The sequence below is a fragment of the Setaria viridis genome, chromosome 2, assembly GCF_005286985.2.
Source record: "Setaria viridis chromosome 2, Setaria_viridis_v4.0, whole genome shotgun sequence".
Taxonomy (NCBI): domain Eukaryota; kingdom Viridiplantae; phylum Streptophyta; class Magnoliopsida; order Poales; family Poaceae; genus Setaria; species Setaria viridis.
The window spans coordinates 39,217,362-39,239,804 of record NC_048264.2 but is presented as its reverse complement, the minus strand read 5'-3'; the positions used below and the strand labels follow the sequence as shown (position 1 = coordinate 39,239,804).

The following is a 22,443-nucleotide window of genomic DNA, read 5'->3' as shown; positions in this document are numbered from 1 at the left end:
TGATATGTGCTAATCATATATTAATTAGACTTATTAGATTTAATAGATTAGTACGATCAGCCAAGCAGGAACTTGATCCCGTACGTACAGTACATCCCGGACGGATGATTTACTTAGTGTATCTTTCTAAGCACCCGTGAAGAATCTTGACTGGAAATGCTATAGTGCAAATGTTCCGCCTGAAATCTACGGTTATTCTTTTTGCGGCGGATGCTGTTGACATTGGGCAGGCGATGCGAAAAGCATTAAAGAGCAACAAGCCTATGGCCATCGTCACGTGAGCCACCATCGAGACACCTGACCTTCATGTTGGATTCTTATGAGGGGAATCATGGCGACACCTGCTCGGCTGTGCTCCTTCCCGCTGGCTGCAGCTGCGACTGCTGCAGCCAGCGTTTAGTCACTATAGCAGCTGCACAACTACTCCGAACGGCTTGCTTGTGGCTGCTGCAGCTGCAGCTAGTAGGGAGTAGCACAACCGATCTGGCTATATGGAGCGCATGTCAATATTTAGAGACTGATCCATTTCAAATACACATCTCTTTTGCGGAGTCATTACCCTTGTTAATGACCGCATAGATGGAATCCGGCAAAACTCGCGATGTCTAATTAATTTGGAGCTGTCGAGGGTAAATATGGAGAAAAACATGCTTAGAGGGTAAATACCTTAATTATGCATGGTTAGAGGGAGGTACGTCGTACTCGTACGTTGGGTAATTTGGTGTGGAGGGCACTTTAGAAATTTGATTGACGTTTGTCAGACTTGACATCACATGCCAACGTGGCACGCCACCCAAGCCCAGGCATTAGATTGGAACAAAACGAACAGTTTAATGTTAGCATTTTTATAGCTCAGAGACTTAAACGAGTCTCCGAGTAAAGTTTGGGATCGAAACGGCTATTAAATTCAACCTTTAAATTTGGTTATTAAACGGTTCACACCCCATGCGTTGATTCGTACTCCTTCCGTTCCAAATTATAGATCGTTTTGACTTTTTTAGATGCATAGATATTATTATGCATCTAGGCATAGGGTATATCTAAGTGCATAATAAAGTTTATAAATCTAATAAAGTCAAAACGACCTATAATTTGGAACGGAGGGAGTACCGTCTAACAAACTTGTTGGAGGGATTTTCCTAAAAACCTTTATAATTTGGAATTGACCGAACAAGAGATTAACCATATCGAAGTGTTATATATTTATTGAAATAGCACTTCAGCGTGTTGGCATAAAAATTCGAATCACGAAAGCGGGAATGGGATCGAACTGGAAAGTAAGCTTTGGCGCGCGAACTTGTGATGCCAGCCCAGCCCAGCCCATGCCGCTCCCTCATCGAGGTTCCAAATTCCAACAGTCCAGCCCATCCCAACTCTCCCCCGGCTCTTGCGCTACTTGGTAACTCAGCCGTCTCAGCGCAGTCAGCGGAGGCGGCGTCAGGCATTACTGTATTATTTATCAGGCACCGGCACCGGCACCGGCACCGTACTAACCCTAGGCAGGAGGAGAGGCGGCGGCGATCTGCGGTCGTCGCGCCCGGCGGCCGGCTGCTGCACCACGACGGGAGACCAAACCTGCGGCGGCCGCTCCTGCAGGAGAGACAAGCTGGTAGGCCATTCTTCCGTCTCCATTTATCATTGAACTGATCTCTAATGTCTTGATCCAGGGGCCTCGCCTTATTACACGAATCTCGTTCTCTTGCTTCCCAGTTCGTCTTCCCAAGCCATGCCACCGCAAGCAAGTCGCCGGCGACCAGAGGGCGGCGACGGATACGCCGCCGATGGGGTGGACCGGCTCAGTGACCTCCCCGAGGAGCTGCGCCTCGAGATACTCGGCCGTCTCGGCAGCGCCCGCGAAGCTGCCTGCACCAGCGTCCTCTCCCACCGGTGGCGCGGCCTCTGGACCCGGCTACCGGACCTGGCCTTCCGCGGCGTCGGCATCGGCTCGGTCGAGGCCGCGCTCGCGCAGCTCGCCGGCAGCCCCGCGCTGGACCTCCTCAACGTTTGTGTGGAAGAGCACGTGAACCCCGAACGCATCTCCTCGTTGCTCCGCGCCGCCGCGCCTCTGGCGCCCAAGAATCTCACCATCGCCAGTGAATACGGACCACGGGGGGAGGGCGCTGTCGACCTGCCCTGCCTGGACCGCACTGCCTCCCTCACGATTAGCTTGGTGGAGATGTCCTTGGCGCCGCCCCAAGCCGGCGAGTTTGCCGCGCTCACGAGCCTCTCCATCGTCTGGTCCTGCATCGACGTCGCGGCGCTGCTCCCCCTCTGCCCGTGGCTGCGCGTTCTGCACTTGCAAAAGTGCTTTGAGCTAGGGGCTCACGCGGTTCTTCACTTGCCGTTGCTGGAGGAGCTCCTTCTGAGAGAAGACTTCTTGGAGTCTATTGACATCGATGCGCCGGTGCTTAAGAAGGTGGAGGTGGAGGTATTCGTGGACGAAGAGCTCAGCGTGTCGTTCTCTGCGCCAATGGTAGAGCTATTTGACTGGGTCCTCGTATACCACCAGTTTGATGTTGCTTTTGGTCGGCTATGGCGAATGAATAGTGTGCGTGAGCTCCGCATACAGGGGTACCTACCGTGCGTCGAGATCCAGTTGCAAGCAGATGTGCGTCCCATCTGCAGCCTCCTTTGCTTGGCTTTCATGAATAAATTGTTCTACATGTGTTAGTTGCTATGATGTTAATTGATTCGTTTTCGTATTGCTGCAGCCAGATCTGTCCGATCAAGACTGGTTCTGGGACTTTGCGAAAGCCATAGCACAGCTTCGGTTTCCCAATTTTTCTGTTTTGGAGCTGGATATCTTGGCAGAGGGCCATGTTTTTGGACCAATGGTATTGCATCTGCTCCGAATTCGACCAGTTATACAAATGCTTAGGATATCCATGGAAGAGAATGATGAGTGCAAGGTAAACACTCACCAATTTTTTCCCCAGATCTATTTATGTTGTTTAGATGGCCATTAAACGTAAATCATTAATGATACATTTTGCTCCAAACTTCCTTTCAGGTAAAATTTCCATGCTCAAGAAACTGTCTGTGTAAACAGCCTAACAACTGGAGAAGTGAAAGTGTTGCTTTGACTGGTCTTGAAGAGATAGAAATTGTGGGTCTCAAAGGAAAAGATCACGAAGTTGATTTCCTGAAACTACTACTGCGATGTGCAACAAAGCTTGAGAGAATGACTGTGAGGTTGTATGATGGGGTTTCACCAAGTAAAAGTGAGTGCACGAAAATCAGGCACGTTTTTAAGGAATATCCTGATGTGGAATGTGTTGTCTACAGCAAATATGGTAAGTAGATTTTGTATCCATATTAGCACGTCTCTAGATATAACAAGTATTGTCAGTATGCTTGGACTCATTGGACAAGTTCATCAATGTTTTGTGTTGCTATTATATGAATAGGTTTTACTACCTTTCAATGAGCCTCGGCTCTCAATTTTGGCATGATGGTAGCATTGGGACTGTGTTAGAAAATATTACTAGATCAAATATGTGGAACAGATCAGTATATATGCCACATGTATATACAGTCCAAAGGTTGTTTTTTCTTTTCTCAGTGCTGAATCATTCTTTTGAAAATATACAATCTACTAGAAATACCTATGTAGATCCAAGATTTTCTGTGGTTAGTGTTGAATAAAGAGCATTTTGACAAAAATTAACTTAGGACTGGTTGAAAGGGAGATAAGAAACGTTCGTTCTGTGGCAGTGATGAAGGCATCCATCATTATTTCCCCCTGCCCTCTTGCTAGATTTAATTGGGGATGTTAAGGGAGTTTCTTTTTGTCTTCCAAACTGTTAATATTCATGAGGTCACTATCTATGCAATGGATGGGTTCAGAATTTCGAAGGCACGACAAATATGTGGGTAATAGTTGGGATTGAACCACGATTTTATGAGCAATTTGGGAGATCCAAAGTGCGGGCTTTTTAATAAAGTACCCCTATTTGTGAAGTTGTGATCCTGTATCGCTGATTTTCTCTTTTTTTTTCTAACTGGTCAACTCTGCAGATAAAGGGAGCAAAACCAAGAGGTGGTGCAATTGGGGGCAAGGTTGCTAGAGGAGGTGACGAAAGATTTTTTTGGTGCCAGCAAGGGATGGCGTGGCCTATGCAATCAACCTGATGAAATCATACTGTTTTTGTGGATTTTGAAGGAGAAGAACATATTGTCAGTCAGCTCTTTGAAGTGTTTGATTCTTTTTTGGGAAATGCTGTTGTCTTTTGTCGGGAACCTTAGGAGTTGGGTGTGTTTTCAGTTTTGCATTGCATATTGCCTTCTCAGACTCACGGTTATGTGGCCAAGATTTCAGGCTTTTGGACCCCTTTTCTTTCTCTCCATTTTGCTAAATATAAATCTATTTAGGTTTACGTAAGTCAAACTTGTTTCACTATCAATAGTAGGTTTGATAACGCAAGGATGACATCGCTATATTCTGTCATGAAACATATTTAACATAATTATATATATTCTTAGTCAAATTTCCATGTTAGACTTGGTGAAAAAATGTTGCAGATCAAGTTCCAATCCTAACAGGTATATATTTGGGAATTGGGATCGAATAGAGCACTTTCCGAAGAGGAACGAGATCCTCTAATGTTTCGTTCTCATGAGGGACGTTCTGCTACTGTGGAACATTGATTGAGCATCCGATGGCAAGAAGCAACAATAGAAGAAACAGAATGGACCCCTTGGCCCAGGAGCACGATGCGGCCCAGTCCGGACGCAAGTGGAGGAGGAAAAACAACGCGAGGCTGACGGAAAAGGGCACGAGGCTGACGGAAAAGGGCATGAGACTGACGAGAATGAGTGCAAGGAGGAGAGAAGCGGCGTGGAGGAGTTGATTGCTAGAGGGAAGAGCTGCTATGCTCATCAATCTTGTACGTAAGTATTAATCCACCTTCTCCTGCCATCTCGTCAACATGAAAGGATCACTGATACTGATAGAAGCTTGAACTCGATTGAACTTTCTCTTTTCTCATGAAAGAAGCAGTTGGTTGAATCTGTATTACGTAGCATTCATATGGAAAAAGAGGCTAACAAAGAGCATCATGCTTTCAATACGTAAGTAATACAACCCCACTTTGTTATTTTTTATGTGACATCAAATTGATTTTAGTTATCCCAAATCCAAATCCCAAGTATTGCTACTCCTTGCTTGTTCTCTGGAATTGCACAAGGCCCTGCTCATTATTTTTTCCATTATAGAGCTATGTTGCCTAGCTTTGTACCTCATGTTGGCATGGAATTTAGAAATTCGGGTGAGGGTTGGGCATTTTGGTTAGTTATGGTGGGCAGAAAGGCTTTGAGGTCAGAAAACGGTACACAAACAAAAGGCAATCTGATGGGAAGATTGCATCATGTAAGTTTGTTTGTGCAAATAAGGGTTATCGATTGAAAGATAAAAGGGATCATTTAACAAAGTGCCCTCAAGCTGAACTAGAACTGATTGTCAAGTGCACATAAATCTTATAATGAATCGAAAGAAGGAAATTTTGAAAGTGACTGATCTGGTTTTGGAACACGATCATCAACTGCACCTTCCAGAAACCTTACACTTAATGGTCTCACAAAGGAAAATTTCAGATTTACAAGCATTTGAAATTGAAATAGCAGATGATGTGGGAATTGGACTCAAAACTGCACATGAGTTGGCTAGTCACCAAGTTGGTGGACCACTGATTTTCAAGACAAAATTGTTGAAAACCCATCATTCCAATATGCATTGCAAATGGATTGTGAAGAACAAATAACAAACATATTTTGAGCTGATGCTAAAATGATCGTGGACTATGCACACTTTGGGGATATTGTTAGTTTTGTTTGTAGTGTTACCATTCTGTCCATTATTTCTTAAAACCCTCCAATTTTGATAAGGAGGGTGGGGAAGAGGCAGGTAGAGGTGAAGCACTAGCACAAGCTCAAGCACCAGTTGTAGATGGTACTAATTATAAAGATTACATGGGTGAACTTAGCTTCACTCAAATGCTAATGCTAATATTGCTCGTATAGTTACTTTACAAATTCAGATGACAATTTAGAAAGTCTTACTTCTTTATTTCATTTATTACAGGGTCCAATCACAGAAGATCTTTTTTACTAGATGTTGGTGAAGTACTTTTGTTTTTGAGCAATCCTTGGTCTAAGTATGTTGCAACTTTTGACATTGTAATGTTCAATTCTGGAGTATTTTGCCATATTGAGTTCAGTCCTTGAAGCATAAATTGAATAGGAATGTCTACTGTCTCAAAATGACAGCACTGAAGTCTTGTGCCTAATGTGCCACCTGAAAATTAGATTCCATACCTGTGATGATTCATCAATGCATTATGTCTTATAGCTGTGCTGAAATACGTTTGACAAAACAATCATCATATTCTTACGTTTGACAAAACAATTGTCATATTCTTAGATCCGTTTGGTAGAGCTCGGCTCCTCTCAAAACGGTTTCAGCTCCAGCTCCTTCAGTGGAGTGGCTTCTCTAGTGGAGCTGAAGCCGTTTTGCAAAATGTCTGGTAAAACGGCTTCTCAACAGTAATATGGGTAATTTTATGATCACTTGATGCTTGGAGAGAGAGGAGAAATCGGTGAAGCTACTTTTTTTTTCTCCTCTTCTCTAGTGTAAGCCATTTTGTGGCTTCTCCTCGGCTTCAGTGGTGGAGCCGTTTTGAAATTGCCCCTTTGACAGGGTTTCACCAAAAACTGGTGGAGTCAAAAGGTTTCACCAAAAACCGGTGGAGAAGCACTTTAAGAACCCTACTGAAGGCCTTAGTTTGCCATCCTAAAATTGATAGCAATAGAATGACCCAATTACAATAATCATACTCCCAAATTGACACAGTAATCAGACTCAAATTGCCAAACATGTTTGCTACTATCTGAAGTTCAGCATCTCAGCTTGTTGCCTTTGTCCTCCTGTACGGCGGACGCCCTTCCTCCGCGGTGGTTCGAGCTTGGCAGCACCGGTGGCCCTCCCCGTGGCAGTTCTGTTCCTCAGCACGCGAACCCCCTTGCGAGTCCCAACCATGGCCTGCCCCATCGGCGACGGCGGCAGCCGGTCAGAACAACTCCGCGATGGCCTAGGTGACGGGGACGAGCGCGGCAAGCATCCAGCGTCGATGGACGGCGAAGAGCGAGGCGCAGCACCCAGTGGTGCTAGGTGGCGATGAGAGAGCCGTGGTACCCGGCGGCATGGTGGCGGCGACTAGATGCCTGCTGCCGGCGCTCCCCTTTTTTCCTGCGGGCAGAAGGAAGTACGTCATCTCCTCTCGTGTGTGTGCAGGCAACTGAGCTGTTCAGTTGATGATATTGGGCTGCTATATGGGCCGCATGGTCATGGATTTCTTTACTATACGTGTGCGCCGTCGGATGCCTAATCGACGTCCCAGAGCAGCCGAACGTCCCCTACCGATGAGGACGAAACGTTAGAGGATCTCGTTCCTCCGGAGAGGCAGTCAGCTGGCAAGGTTAGAACAGGATTTCTAAACATCTCCCGAGTAATTTTATTTGCTGTTTTCACTCAGTTTTTAGCGGCTGGGGACCTGGGGTCTTGTTTAGATTCGTACAGCTTTGATTGAAGCGTTGTGTTGTTGGGCTTGGTTTTGTTATTCTGGCCGGCCTATTAACGAAGTCCGTGTTGAACTTGTGAAACGATGGCTCGCTGCGGGGACCTCGCCGGCGCCGAGGAGGCAGGCCTTCGCGTCGGCGCGGCTGAAGCCTGCCCTGAAGGCCGGCCACGGCCATCTGCCTCATTGCCTCAAACAGTTTGGGCTTTCTGATAATTAAGTGGTTCCTTGATGAGTAGGAGGCCCAGGATGCCGAGTATTCAGCCCACCGACGAAGGCAACATTTTTTTTCTTTTTTCGCGATCTTGGCATCTTGCGTCGGCATGCTTGTTGTACGTGTGTATCTGACAACGACAGACAGCAGATCGAAATACGTCGCGCCATGCTCTGCCCTGTTATTAGTTTGAAAGTTGAAAGTTTTATCTTTTTCCTTCAACAGGAGACTAACTAAGCACTCTTGCACACGTCATGGAAGCATGGTGCCGGCCCTACAGCCTCCCGTCCCCAAGTGGCCGGCAGAGGTACCCTGCAGCTGGTGGCACGGCCACTGAGAGAGAGGTCACTGTTTTTGCTTCTACGCGCGCAGCTTTCCCAACTTGCTGTAGTTCAGGTTCAGCCTGAGAGAAATGCACACCTCTTGCAAGTTGCAACAACTTGTATGTAATCAGTGACATTTGATACCGTTTCGTATCCTTAAGATTTCGGTAGCTCTTTTTCCCAAGTTGCAACCACAACTTGTAGACTAACGCCTGAGGCGAGTAGCAGGCGACGATCGATGACGTGGAGCGCAAGAGCAATCGTGAAATGAATTAAAAATAATCATATATCCTCACCGACACGACACATGTATATATAATATATAAACATATATATATTTATATATATGTGGTATACTAGATCCGTATTACAGTGGGCATGCATGATGCCATGAATCATGCAAGCTTGCCCCTTTGGGGCGGCACGCATGTGCGACCAAATCACCAAATGGAAAAGGCAACAAAATAAACACAAAGCAGAGCAAACGGTAGACGACGACACCCCCCCCCCCCCCCCCCCCCCCCCTTTGTTGGCAAAATACGCCAACGACCAACGCCTCAACCACCACCCGGCTCAGCCCGCCTCACAAACAGCCAGCGGCGGTGGTGGTAGGGCAGCCACACCCATCCATGTCCATCGATCGATCTCACGACCCTTTCCATCGATCGCTCACGGGGTAAAAACAAACAGCCAAGGCAAGGAAACAAACACGCAGGCACCAACCACATCGCCGATCCCAGCAGAGCAACCGGCCAAGATCTCGCTCTCGACCGCCGGCGACGATCCGCCACCGGCCGTCCTAGCACTCGGGCGTGAGCGAGTGGTCCCTGCGGAAGTCGTTGCAGTAGTAGTACACCATGTGGCCCTGCTGCGCCCAGCGCATGGCGGCGTACTGCTGCTGCGTGAGGCCGGCGCCCCGGGGCGACGCTGGCACGGGGCGGCAGGCCGGCGGCGCGGCGGCGGAGCACCCGGCGATGACGAACCGGTCGAGGTGGGCGACGAACGGCTGGTAGCGGTAGTCGGCGCGGTGGCGGCCGTCGTCGGTGGCCCAGTCGGAGGCGTCCCAGATGGAGCCGTACACCCACATGGGGCGGTCGGGGAACGTGAGCTCGGCGCGGCGCTCGTAGCGGCGGACGGGCACGTCGTCGACGAAGAAGGTGATGGCGTCGGGGTTCCAGAGGATGGCGTAGGTGTGGTACCCCGCCGTGGGGTCGAACCAGAGGTGGAACCGCATCTCGCGGCCCACGATGCGGCCGTCGCCGCTGCCGCGGACGTACACGTTGGTCTGCAGCGTGTAGGGCTCGCCCGGGATGGTGCCCAGGAACTCCATGTCGATCTCGTCGTGGAAACCCGGGTGCGCCTCGTTGTTCGACAGCTGCAATACGAGACATCTTTGCTATCAGGTACTCTGTTGTTGTTGCCACATTACAAGTGCAGAAGCAAAGCAATTTTGCTCAGAGTGTAGTAGTAGTGTGGTAGCTTACGTAGAAGGCGGTGTTGGTGCCGGCGGTGTAGCCGGCGGGGAGCTTGATGCGGGTGGAGAAGTAACCGTTCCTGTAGGCGTGCTTCGACTTGAAGCCACTCCCTGCATGGCCGCAAAGATCATCATCATCAAACTACTAACTTGCAATTTGCAAAGACTTGCGTGAAAATAAAAAAAAATCAGTACCATAGTTATTCTGACAAATCAAGATCTCGATATCGTTTACTATTCCGGTATCCAGTACAAATAGTATCAATGGGAGCTAGTGCAAACAATTGAAAAGGACAAGTAACGCATGTGCCCAGCCCCAGCCTCTCATCACATTCACATTGGCAGCAGCAGGCCAGTAGCAGTGTCATTGTCAGCAGCGAGACAACACAACATAAGGTCTGAACACGTACGTCAATGGGCCACATGGAAGGGCATGGCCACAGTGCAGCCACACTACAGTGCTTACTTGTGTGGCAAAACAAAAGCAAAGCAAAGAATAATCAATTTTGGTAGATTATGATACTAATAGTAGACACGCGCACATACCGCAGGTCCTGTCGAGCCAGATGGTGAGGGCGGAGTGGTCGCCGGAGAGCGTCTGGTGCTGCGGCCCCCACTTGTTGGAGTACCCGCGGTTGAACGGGATGGGCCTGAACCTCGAGCTCGGGTAGTACCCCGGCGAAGGCTGCGCGTCGGCGCCGGAGGTGGCCGAGATCGCCACCACCAGCACCAGCAGCAACGCCGGCACGACGGCCGCGGCGCGCCGTGACATGCTACTGCTGCCGCAGCTAGGAGGAGCTGCGGCCATTGCTAGTTGTAGCTTCAGCTCCGAGCTCCTCTGGTAGTGGCAGCTAGCTGCGGCTGGGAGTGAGGGAAAGAGGAACGCTGTGCTGCGCGAGTGTGTTAGTCCACCATGCGAGTTTATATAGAAAGGATGACAGAGAGATGAGCAGGTAGAGAGAGCACGCAGTGAGGTGGGACCCGCTCACAAGGCGGGGTTGGCAAGTGTGGTAGGAGTGAGTAAATGAGGAGCGCATGCAAGGGGGCCACGGGGGAGGTTGATGGAAGTTAAGACGAAGGGAAGGGGAACAAGAGGCCGGTGCAGCACGGGCCGGTGGTGTCACCTGCCGGGTGCCGGTGGCGGTGCCTGGCCTGCCTTGGCAAAGCGCCAAGCTAGCTGCCGCAGCGGCAAAGCTGATCTCCCGTAGCCTCTTGCGCAACTCAGCTGTATCGTCTACTAGAGTGCTAGACTAGGCTGCTGCCTGCCATAGTTTGCTTTGCTTGCTTCGGCATCCAACCAGCTGCTCAACCAACCGGCACTGTTTGGTGAGTGAGTGAGTGAGATGCGCGTGATCTTTGCTAAATTTGGCAGCGGAACGAAGCTTCCGGTTCCTGGTCGGTTTGCGGGCACTGTTTGCAGTTGGAGCTCGTGCATGCTCCTCCGATCCTGTGTACTTCCAAATCCCAAATGATGTGGTATGGGCAGTTAGCAATAAAGTTACCTCCTCTGATGATGATCCATCTCGAAGTAATTGAAGTAACATTTCTGCATGCTCAGGGGGTGTTTGGGGCTGAACTTTAGGGACTAAAGTTTGATCTTTTTAGTCCCTAAACTGCCAAACAGGGTGACTAAAAGTTGTTAAAGTTTAGTCTCTAAAATTTAGCTCTTTAGTTCTAGGGGATTGATAAAATTTAGTCCCAAGGGATTGATAAAAGGGACTAAAAGGGACCTTGTCCTGTGCCCCTTATTAATGCCCCGTCCCTCCCTGCCCCCAACCTGCCCTCCCACCTGCCGCCGCCGGCCTCCCTCCCGCCCGGCTCCCGCTGTTGTAGCCCCTGCCGCCCGCCACCGAGCGCGCGGTGGTGTCGCTCCGCGCCGTGCCGAAGAAGGCCGCTGCATCGATGGCCTTGCGGGTGACGAGGAACGCCACGGTGACAGCAGAGGGGGAGGCGCACACGATGAGGCTAGCGCGCCAAGCGTCCTTGCGGAACACCTCGACCGTGTCGTGGAGGAGGAAGCGCAGCGGGGATGCCGGAGGCAGGGGTCGCGGGCGGACGCGGCGGTGAGCGGGACGCTGCCGGCCGCGGCTTTCCTCCAGGTTGGCGGACCTCCACCTCTACACTGGGGTGAATGGGGCCCTCATGGAACCTTACGGCGGCTGCGGCGGTCCTTGGGGTGGCAATTCGGCAGTGCGATTGGGAGGAAGTGGAGTGAGAATTAGGGGCAGTTTGGTATTTGTTCAACTTATTTAATGCTTTTTAGTTACTAGAACCAATCAAAGAACTAAATTTTCATCAGAGAACTAAATTTTAATCAGGGACTAAAGAGGATTAAAGTTTATTTAGTCCATAGAGAACCAAACCGAGCCTTAATTGCAGTGAAACATCGGAAGTGACGACGCCGTACGGCCGCTCCAATAATTGGGGAAGCAGGGCAACAGGCCGGGCTCCTGCGGGCGCCTGCCGGCGGTAACTCGCCATGATTGACAGTGTCGGCATCGTTATTAGTATTGTTTTGAAATTAAAAGAGGGGCGGCCGGGGCCGTACGCTTATTCGGTGTGGAATGTCGCCGCGAAGCACATGTCTTGCGCGCCGGCCCCATGTTAGTGGCGCAGTCGCACTTTCGTTTTATGCGGGTGTTTGCGTCGCTAATTCCGCGCTCTCACTGCCGCTCTCACTTAGCATTTTCCTGCCACGCATGATTAAAGGGCTTTTTGGCTTTAGGGTATTAAAGTTTAATACCCACCACATCGGATGTTTAGATACTAATTAGAAGTATTAAACATAAGCTAATTACAAAACTAATTGAAGCAACAGTGTTGAATGTACTTGGAGCCTGTACTGATATAAAGAGGCTTAGGGGGTGTTTGCCTAAACTTTAGTACCTGTCAAATCGGATGTTTGGATACTAATTAGTAGTATTAAATATAGTCTAATTACAAAATTAATTGCACAGATGGAGTGTAATTCACGAGACGAATCTATTAAGCCTAATTAGTCCATGATTTGCTAATGATGGATTAATTAGGCTTAATAGATTCATCTCGCGAATTAGCATAGGGTTCTGCAATTAGTTTTATAATTAGCTCATATTTAGTTCTTCCAATTAGCATCCCAACATCTGATATGACACGTTTAAAGTTTAGCATAGCTTTTGATTTGGTTTCATACGCTACCTCAAGGGCTAATAGCTTTAATAATATTAAAGAGAGGGGTATCTATAGTTCATCTCCAATAATGAATCACCAGCTCATCAAACATATCTTATAGCCGTTTTGGCTTTTCTAGGTTCATAGGTGTTTATGTGCATCTAGACATACACTGTATTTAGATGTATACAAACACTTATGAACCTATAAAAATGAAAACGAGATCGTACGGAGTATTTGAGGAGAAACCTAGTTGTTCTAGAATACATCATTAAAAATTGCTACACCATTTGTACATATTACAGTCAGTTTTGTTAGTTGCATGGTATTAAAAACAATGGTGATGAGTGGAATGTGCGGTGCAGATGCTGGGTTGTTTTGAGTGCACAGCAAAAATAGGAACCGTAGGAATTTGGATAAAAGATCTCGTGCTTGGGGAAACAAATTAAAGGCAGTAGTAAAAAAAAAAAGGAGGTTCACTGGAGAGGCTGTTTTTGACGCACGTACGTATAGGACCTTCCTGATCCTCGTCGGTGGACATGCTTGCGTACGCGCTTGGAAATTGCACAGTTAGCAAGCGCGGATACCCCCACATCACGTACGTACACCACGCATGCTGCCGCGCATCCTCATCTTGTTGTGGCCGACGACGCTTTCAATCCAAGCTACAGCCACCGCTCTTGGGAGTGTACGGCAGCAGGCGCCTCCACAGTGTGCACAGGCCCCAAGTTGCAATGAACACACTACCTAATGTAGATAGGTGCACTTGAGGATACCTTGTAGGAGTATTATTGGAGTAAACGGGACATCTCACATGGCTGCATGCGAGGCCTAATCTAAACTGGGAGCGGCCATACGCGTCTCGCCAAGTGCCGCCACTGTGCGCGCTTACAAGTAGTAGTAGATCCCAAAGGCATAGCCGAAGCCAGTATTCAACTCATCAGAGAATATAGTATGAACTCATGTCGGAGCGAGTAATGAAATCAACAGGGGGTGTATGGAGGGGATGAAGCCAAGTCCAGCATTTCCGCCAACCCAATCAACCATCCCAGGGCCTCGACGGCTGGCGTCGGCGCACATGCGCAAAGCTTTCCGCTCAAACCAATAGTCTGCTGAGGGTTGAATGAAAAGTAAGCGCCGGAGTAGAGTTGAGAAGGGCGCACGAAATGCGCGCCCGCCCCCATGTCGATGTCGCTACCTAGTAGGTCTACGTGCGTGGACGGTGGACCACCCGGCCTGGGGCCGGAGCTCTAGCGGCGGTTGGTCGCTCGACGGGATCGCCGCCCCGAATCCAGGTACCGGCGTGTGCTCCGCATGTGAGGTGAGGCGTCGTCATCGTCCACGGCGCGGCCGTCGCTTTCCGGCCGTTGTTGATCGATCGAGCCGATGCGCGCCGGCCGCCCGGCCGGGCGGGCGCAATGATGCCGGTGGCGATCGCCGGTATCTTATCTGAAATCCTGAACCGCGACGGGACGCGGGCGTTATAGCGAGTGCATTGGCATCTGTCAACTCGATCGACGGTACGTGGAATTATTGGAGGGCGTATCATTTGACGCCGGTCGATGCGGATCGATCGGATCTACGTCAGCTGGTGCATACTGCCATCAACATCGGTTCAATTCACACTCGCTCGTGCCCTCCATCCTATGTTCCGTGCCCTCAGGTTTTACAAATATCTACTAGTGTTCTGATGTGCCGGTCTGTAGATGATAGAATCGCGTACGTATTGCAACAGCGGGCATGTCATGTGGCACCACTGAGCAAAGAAGGAGCGGCTGCGGGTGCCTGATGGAGGTTGACCCTAGGTCGACGATGGCCTAGGAAAGGAAAGGAGCTCCACTAATGCATCCGAAAAGGAGGCCCGCCGGCCATGTCCCCCCTGTCCGGTTGGTTTCGGGCTCCGTAACATGCGCCTCTCAAAATCTCATCATCATGATTCATGGCGCGCGCGCGCGCTTTCAGACTTCCTCCCCTCAGGAGCCGGGTCGATCCAATCCAACGGCCGTGCACGCACGTACCTGCTACGAGATGGAAACCTTCCTGTTTGGTCAGACCGTTACGTTAGCCGTCGTCCTCGCGTACGACTGGGCGCAGCAACAACAACAACAACAACCGAGCCCATGTCGACAGACAGCCACCGACCGGCGGTACTGCACCGTCCGTCCCCGGCCTCGGCGGGGAGCCGGGATGGAAGCGATCGATCGCAAGTATGGGGGTGGCCGCACCAGGCGGCGGTGCGTAGTACGGAGCGCGCACCCAGCCACCGAGACCCGGCCGGACGGCCGCTAGCTAAGCAACTATGAAAAGCGTCGCGTAGTCGCATGAGAAGGAAAACATTCCCCTCTCCCTGTCGCTGGCGGCCGGCTGGTTCCGTCGCGCAATCATGCGGCCACATGCGGCGTCCACCGACGGTGCTCCAGCGAGCCTGTGACGCTGCGCGCGCCGTGCGCTCATGCGGGCGGGCGACCGACGGTCACGCACTCGGCCCTGCCTGCCTGCGGCTGCGGCACCGACACTCTGCTAGTGCTAGCTCCTTGGATCGTCGTGCTTATTCCGTCTAGTACGTACTACTGCTACGACCTAGTGTAGGTGTAGCCCCTGCTACTCTGCTTTTCATCCCAAGCTAAGCTGTGCGGTTGGTGGATCCATGTGGTATGTTATGTGCGTCTCCTCCTCTCCCCTGCTCGTGCTGCATCTCTGGTCCTGCATGTACGCGCAAGCATGATGCGGCGAGCTGGGGAACACGAGTGTCGGTGCCAACCCGGCCGCGGCGTCTGGGTCGTGTCACACTTACTACTGCTAACACCAAATAGATCAACCCTAAACTCTGACACGTACACCCTGGAAATCAGGAGTCCAGCCATCCAGGTCGGAGGAGTACTAGCTAGTGCATTAAAACAGCAGCCAGCGTCCGTACCATTTCTTTTCTTTTCTTTTCCTTTTTTTTTCCGAAAGAAAGGTCTGCATCGTGCTGGACCAAAACAGAGACACAGGCCCGCCGGGGGAAACCTAACCGGACCGGCACGCTGCTACGCTACATGCGCTGCACCGTCCTTGCGTTCCCAAGCTAGTACAGTTCGTTGACTGGATTTCCCCCAATCCAGACCCCGCGATCGGCTGCGCTGCATCCGCGTCCTCTGCTCGTGGCACCTGATATGACACTCCGTTCCCAAGTTTCTAACCCCCGGACTTCATGGCCGCCTGACTGCCCATTCCGCGATTACGGCGGACGCCCCCACGGGCACGGGGCACGGCTGCTGGTGCCATGCGCCATGGGGCAGAGGGACTCCCCGCCCGACAAGTGGTCGCATGACGACTTGCTGCAGCTGACCCGAACGGTGGCCATCGTCTTCTCATCTCACTCACATCAGGCGTGCGTACGAGACGTGTGGTGGTGATTGGGCAGTGAACAAGCGGGCACGTCGCGCGTCGTCGTCGGCGGCGACCCGCCGCCAGTCGACACGGCTCGCGTACCCTGCGCATGTGCCGGCGGTTTGACTGCTGTCCGGCGCCGCGTACCCTGCGGTGCTCGTCGCGGGGCGCGCGGCGCGCCAGATGGGCAAAAAGCGAGCGCTGTGGCAGCGAACGAACGCGGCCTACTGTGCACGGGCACGCGACCCTCCCTCCACATGTGGCCGTGGCGGTGACCCTCCGGCATGTGCCGCCGCTTTTGGGAGGGCTTTAGCTTTTGTCTTCTCACCGTCGGTCGGCACCACCAATCACCCCAGCTCTAATTAATGAGCCTGCATGCACAACTGATCTCAGGAACTGCATCAGTTCAGTTTTAACTGATGTCTAAATGCAAGTCAAAATCTCTGCTGAAAGGAATGTCAAATAAATCTAGAAAGAGGATTTTATGTCCAAAAAAACCTTATAAAATCTTTTTTCCCCTTCCAAAATCATCATCTAGCTAGGTCGTGTGGTGTTAAATAGATGTGGTGTTAAATAGATCCTTGAGTTCTCAAAATGCATTATTAGTTTCTCGAACAATTAAATATAGACCTGATTAAATCCAAAATATAGGTGAATGATATGAGTATTAATTCCGTAGAACAAAATCATGAGGATTAGAAAAAAATAATAAAAGAATAATAAACGAAAGGAGAAGAAAAAAAATTACTATGGGTCACAATGGGCTGCTCCTGGCATGTATTCTGCAGTGGTGACAACATAACAACCAGGCCGAGCTGTTGGGCCACCATTCAGGTGCACAAAAAAGACATGGTGGGCTTTTCGCGCCAGCGCTGGGGGCCCTATTGGACTCCCATTCCGACACGGAAGGAGACAAAGCAAGCAACCTGGTGGCACAGCTTGACCCTTCGCAGGCTGGGCCGCTGGGCGAGCCGAAAAGGACATGGTGCCGAATTGGTAGCCCTTCAAAATTCAAATTATAGAGTTCTGGCGTCAGCGGCACGGAGTCACACAGCTCACAAGCGGAGGCCGGAGGCGAACGCCCGGTTGGGCATGTGGCTACACGAACTCAATGGAGCTGTGATCCGTCGGCATGCGTAATCGATGGTGAGGTTGATGGCCACCCTGCTACTTCTCCTAGCTCTTGCCTGATGTACGCTGGGCACACGCCACCGCCCGTGGCGATCGATGCCGGATTGCCGGTTCGTCTACAACGGCGGCGGGGCCGCGCGCGGTGGCGCCGGACAGCCTCCTGATGCTGACCGACTTCAAGGCCAGGACTTTGATTCTTCAGCATCCAAGACTTGAAACACACCTTCCGGTCATATGTAGTCACGCATGCAACTCAGCGAAATTGATTCGATTCGATGGCACAACGTTTTAGGCGGATAACGAGGATTCATGGCAATTTTCGCTGTTCAAGTTTGTTGCTAAACTGATCGCTGGCTCTGAAAACTGAAACCAGACCGTTACTTTGATAAGGAAAAAGCTGTACCGCTAATAAGCTGGCATCTGATTCCGGGAGCAAAGTTAGTAATAATGGAGATAGATTCGTGAAGCAGCTAGCCATCTAAAACTGATCTCTTAGCGTCACCTCTGCTTCTGTCCTGTTGCTCCTACGGTGATGATCCTGCGGAAGAAAGGAAAGCAATACGAGATCAGAAAAACAAAAGCATGCCACAATCCACGTACGACACGAACACAGCCAGATCAAAATCACTAGGGCTCAGCTGCTCAAAGAGCTATAGTTACGTACCAAGAGACGGCGATGGGGTCGGAGCTCCCGCCGGTGATGAGCTGGGGAAGCTTTTCCACCCAGCAAACGGATTTGGCCGTGGAGGCAGGAGGTAAAACTTCTCGGCGGTTGCTTCGGCGCCGGTCGTCGACGCCGGGTTCTCCGGCTTGAAGGCGGCCTGGAGCCTGATTGCTGCCGACGGCGGCGCGTCGGCGAGCAGCGCCAACGCGAGCAACAAGGCCACCATGATCTTGGATGGCGCCATCGTCGATCTCTTGGTGAATATGCAGGCTGGATGTCTTCTGCGTCGTCCTTGAGGGAGGGTTGCTGGTCGATTTACCTAGGGGTTATTTGGATCTCCTATAGTATATGTGTTAGACTTAGACCATGCTTGGAGTTCTTACGCAAACTGGGTTTTCTTTTTACCGACTTCTGGCTGTTAGTTAGACCATGTTTAATTTGGGGTTCTTACACTTACACTGGGTTTTCTTTTTACCGGACTTTGTTCCAGAATCCATATGCAAGTACAATCCCTGATCTCTGTTCCAGAATCCAGATACAAGTACAATAACTTAAATCTTCGAACCGATATTTCAATAAAAGATCTAAAGTATAATTCTAAAAAACAAGAGCAAACTCACCATCGCTTCAAAAAAAAAAGAAGAAGAAGAAGAAGAGCGAACTCACCAGGGAAATGCCGAAACCAGCCAAGGAGCGAACTCACGCAGCAATAAACTCACGTGAACTCTCCATGGCAGAAACCCAAATGAACGCACACGAGAGAACTTTGGAACGGGTACGTTCAGAGTACACGAGTTCCTGCGGATAATGATGTATATGTTCCAAACGTTATCTTCTTTTAACTCCTTGTACTAGAGAAAGTGGTCAACCTGTATGCCGCCAAACAACTAAATTAACAATAATATAAAATGATCGTCATTGTTTTTTTCTCCTCTTCGTGAGAGACCTATCTTAATTCTTGACAAAAAGACAAGTAATTTCCCAGCTAGAACAATCAGCCAATATAATATGGTAATAATTTTTTACCATTAGAATAATTCGGTAATGCTATGAACCAGACGTTCGAAGGGTTTAGAAAAAAAATAGACGCTCAGCTCTCCACCACTTATTTCCATCGACACAACAGAAACGACGGGCCGACGTGCGCTCTCCACCACTCATTCCCTCCCTGCTTCCCGTTCCCTAGTTCTCACCCTGAGCTTTCTACAGCGTTTATCTTCTTCATCTCCATAGAGCTCCATCGAGCAACATGCTCCTGAACTCAGCGAAGGACATCATGGGGACGTGCTCGCTCTAAGACGCAGCGCGGCTGCTGCAGCAGGGAGGGCATGGGCCCACCGAGCTCAATGCAGGAGCCACCGTTGCTGCTGGTACAGGAGGTTCGCAGGCGGAGCTGAAGGTACGGCATGCCGATTGGGGCTGCTACCTCCCGTGGTGGTGCTCGGCCTCCTCTGGAACCTCTTATTCATCCTCATCTCGCTGTGGTGCTCATTCACAGCCGCTTGGAGTCTATTTAAAGTATAATCTCTCTTGAACATACTGATCTTAAGGCACGACTCACACTCAACCCCCTCTAATCGCCATTTCAGTTCTTACTTCAATGGCCATCGCCCACGATGATCTGCACATATATACAACGACAAGGTCATGGGAAAAACGGTACCCAGTAGCATTTCACAGGCCACCAAATACAATGCCCTGTTCAACTTCGGAGATTCAGTGGCCGAGAGAAACCGGCAATGTCTGCGTCGTCAGCAGCAGCAACTCGACGGATCGAGCTCGAGGTGCTCATCACCTGCGCGCGCGCACACACACACCCGCCGTACGCCACCACCTACTTGGGCACCGCGTAACTAAAGATCGATGGCACGCAAGAGCAAGGTGTGGGTGTTCCCCTCCTAATCTTGCTTCCAAGCAACAGCTAGCAATGCGTGTCCAGCCTGTGTGCTGGTTCACTCGTTGTGTCGCGTCTCTCCCTGTGGGGTGGCCCTCCATCCGTCACACCACCAAGGCGCACATCACTGTATTCTTGCTTTCAATATACGGAACAGCAACAGCTAGCGAGTAGTTCTATAATCGTCAGATGAGAGGACCAGCAGGGTCTCTAAATTAATATGGCCCCTTCAGATTTCGTAATTGGGACAAAAAAAAAATGCCTCTAACTCGGAAATTTATGACCATGTTCTAATTTCCGATAATCAATAACGGCGATTTCTGACAAACGTAACGCCGTAACGGAAATATCCGACCATGCCGGAAGTTCCTACAATCGAAGCCGTGGTTTCCAACCTAAGAATTTTTTTCTCTCTTCCTCATATGTTTCCGCTTTTCTTCATATCCTTCCTTCATGGCCTTATTCCTAAGCTCAGCAGGACCTTTATCATTACACGACCTTGGCAATTGCTAGAGAAAAGCTTGATGGGTTTTCTTGGTACATACACATGCCTTGTTCCTTTGCACAAGAGTTTTCAGTACCCCCATTTATCCCCGTCTGATCGCCATTTCGATCCTGACAAAAGTTAAGCCATGAGAAGGTAGACCACTGCTGCCTCTACCATCACCACCAATGCAAACTATCACAGGCACCCGATGAGCAGCCGGCTTTACCACGACCGAGCGAATCTTGGTTGCGCCCGTCTCCGTAGTCTTGCCATCATGCAGTCCTTGGTGTTCATTGAATCTCCCGTCTTGCCCATCCAAAACCCTGCTGCATAGGGCCGGCCGGCCTCAGTGTCATGCAGTCCTTCGTCTTCATGGAATCTCCTGTCCTACAAATAAGATTAGCACACGCAACAACAAAGCCATGGCAAGCACTGAATAGCTAAGCTAACAATGCTTCACTACTGCCCCATGGGCCATGGCGATGGCCACGGAAAATAAAGCCATGCATGCGCGCCAGGGGGTTGAGCAGACACTCTCAGAGACGTCACCACAACAAAACGACGCACCGCCGACGAAGCAGTAAACCACCGACGCGCCCGTGCAACATGTGCATGCATATTATAAGGGGTGTTCGGATACGAGTGCTAAACTTTAGCAAAGTCACATCGGATGTTCGAATGCAAATTAGAAGGACTAAATATGAGCTAATTATAAAATTAATTGCAGAGATGGAGTCTAATTTTCGAGACGAATCTATTAAGGTTAATTAAGCCATCATTAGCAAATGGTTACTGTAGCACCGCATTGTCAAATCATGGACTAATTAAGCTTAATAGATTCGTCTCGTGAATTAGACTCCATATGTGCAATTAGTTTTGTAATTAGACTATGTTTAATACTCCTAATTAGTATCAAACATCAGATGTGAAAGGTGCTAAAGTTTAGAAAGGGGTAACACCCCCCTAAAAGATATATAAAAGGAGGACCGTTTCTGTGGTAAAGTACGTCGAACCTGTCGCTGGGGTCAAAATCGAGTACAACATGTGCAAAACAGGAGAACCGTCGAATTAGATGCAAAACCGGAGAAAACCCTAATCCTAATAGAAAAACGGGCTGCCCATTGCACGAGAACCGTGTGCCTGAATCTGCAGCTATAGATGTCCATGCAGCCCGTGGCTCATTAGCCCGGCATGGAGCCCATTTTTTAGCTCGAACTTAGCCCGGCCTGGCACGAAATTCTTCGGGCCCGTGCTGGCCCAGCCCGGTAGCTCGTGTCGGGCGTGGGCCGCCACCTCGGCACGACGGGCAGCTCAATCGGCATGATTTTAGTATACTGGCCCGAAATGGCCTGTTAACCTCCTCCCTACTGACCCAACAGCAACATAACTGCAGCCTGCTAACTCTCACCCGTCACCCTTCCTCTCCCTATCTGCTGCCCACCGCCATCTCCCTGTGTCTCTCGCATCGGCATCTTCCATAGCTCCGCGCAGGGGCTGGCTCCAGGGAGCGGCGGCGGTGGCGGCGTGGGGGTCGGGAGGAACGGCGGTGGCTGCAGGAGGTCGGGAGCGACGGTGGCGGCGTGGGAGGTCAGGAGGAGCAGCGGTGACTGCGGGAGGTCGGGAGCGGTGGCGCGGGAGGTCGGGAGGAGCGGTAGGGGCGGCGGCGCGGGGGGTCGGGAGGAGCAGGAGCGACGGTGACACGGGGGTCGGGAGGAGCGGTGGTGGCTGCAGGAGGTCGAGAGCGGCAGTGCGGGAGGTCGGGAGGAGCGGTAGGGGTGGTGGTGCAGGGGGTGGGGAGGAGTGGCAGGGGTGGCGGCGCGGGGGGCCGGGAGGAGCCGGAGCGGCAACGGTGCAGGGGCGAGTGGCGGCGGCGCGGGTGGCTGGGAGGAGCAGGAGCGGTGGTGGCGCAGGGGTCGGGAGGAGGAGCGGCGGGGAGGGGGGGACGTGGGGGGCCGGGAGGAGCGGCGGGGGCAGTGGCGGCGACGCAGGGGTCGGGAGGAGCAGGAGCGGCGGCGGCAGTGGCGGCGACGCAGGGGTCGGGAGGAGCAGGAGCGGCGGCGGCATGGGGGATCGGGAAGAGCGACAGCGGCGGCGGCGCGGGGGGCCGAGAGAAGCGGGAGCGGCAGCGGCGCGGGGGCCGAGAGGAGCCGGAGCGGCGGCGTG

The 22,443-nt window shown here is 51.0% G+C and overlaps 2 protein-coding genes and 1 long non-coding RNA gene across 3 annotated transcripts; 1 reads left to right on the top strand and 2 right to left on the bottom strand.

The window, feature by feature from the left end:
* The first annotated feature begins 1,463 nt into the window (after positions 1–1,463).
* Positions 1,464–5,569, top strand: LOC117846097 (putative F-box/FBD/LRR-repeat protein At4g03220). The gene is made up of 4 exons (XM_034727199.2): positions 1,464–2,608; positions 2,712–2,909; positions 3,011–3,293; positions 4,018–5,569. Exons 1-4 carry the CDS (start codon positions 1,727–1,729, stop codon positions 4,065–4,067), a joined length of 1,413 nt encoding a protein of 470 aa, XP_034583090.1. The 5' UTR covers positions 1,464–1,726; the 3' UTR covers positions 4,068–5,569.
* A 2,855-nt stretch (positions 5,570–8,424) lies between these two features.
* LOC117846640 (probable xyloglucan endotransglucosylase/hydrolase protein 32) lies at positions 8,425–10,493 on the bottom strand. Its single transcript, XM_034727876.2, has 3 exons — positions 10,129–10,493; positions 9,593–9,693; positions 8,425–9,483 (listed from the first exon to the last, which is right to left on the bottom strand). Exons 1-3 carry the CDS (start codon positions 10,388–10,390, stop codon positions 8,908–8,910), a joined length of 939 nt encoding a protein of 312 aa, XP_034583767.1. The 5' UTR covers positions 10,391–10,493; the 3' UTR covers positions 8,425–8,907.
* A 7,099-nt stretch (positions 10,494–17,592) lies between these two features.
* Positions 17,593–20,659, bottom strand: LOC140221721 (uncharacterized). Its single transcript, XR_011897388.1, has 3 exons — positions 18,566–20,659; positions 17,900–18,418; positions 17,593–17,773 (listed from the first exon to the last, which is right to left on the bottom strand). It is a non-coding gene; the product is annotated as an uncharacterized lncRNA (long non-coding RNA).
* Positions 20,660–22,443: the final 1,784 nt, after the last annotated feature.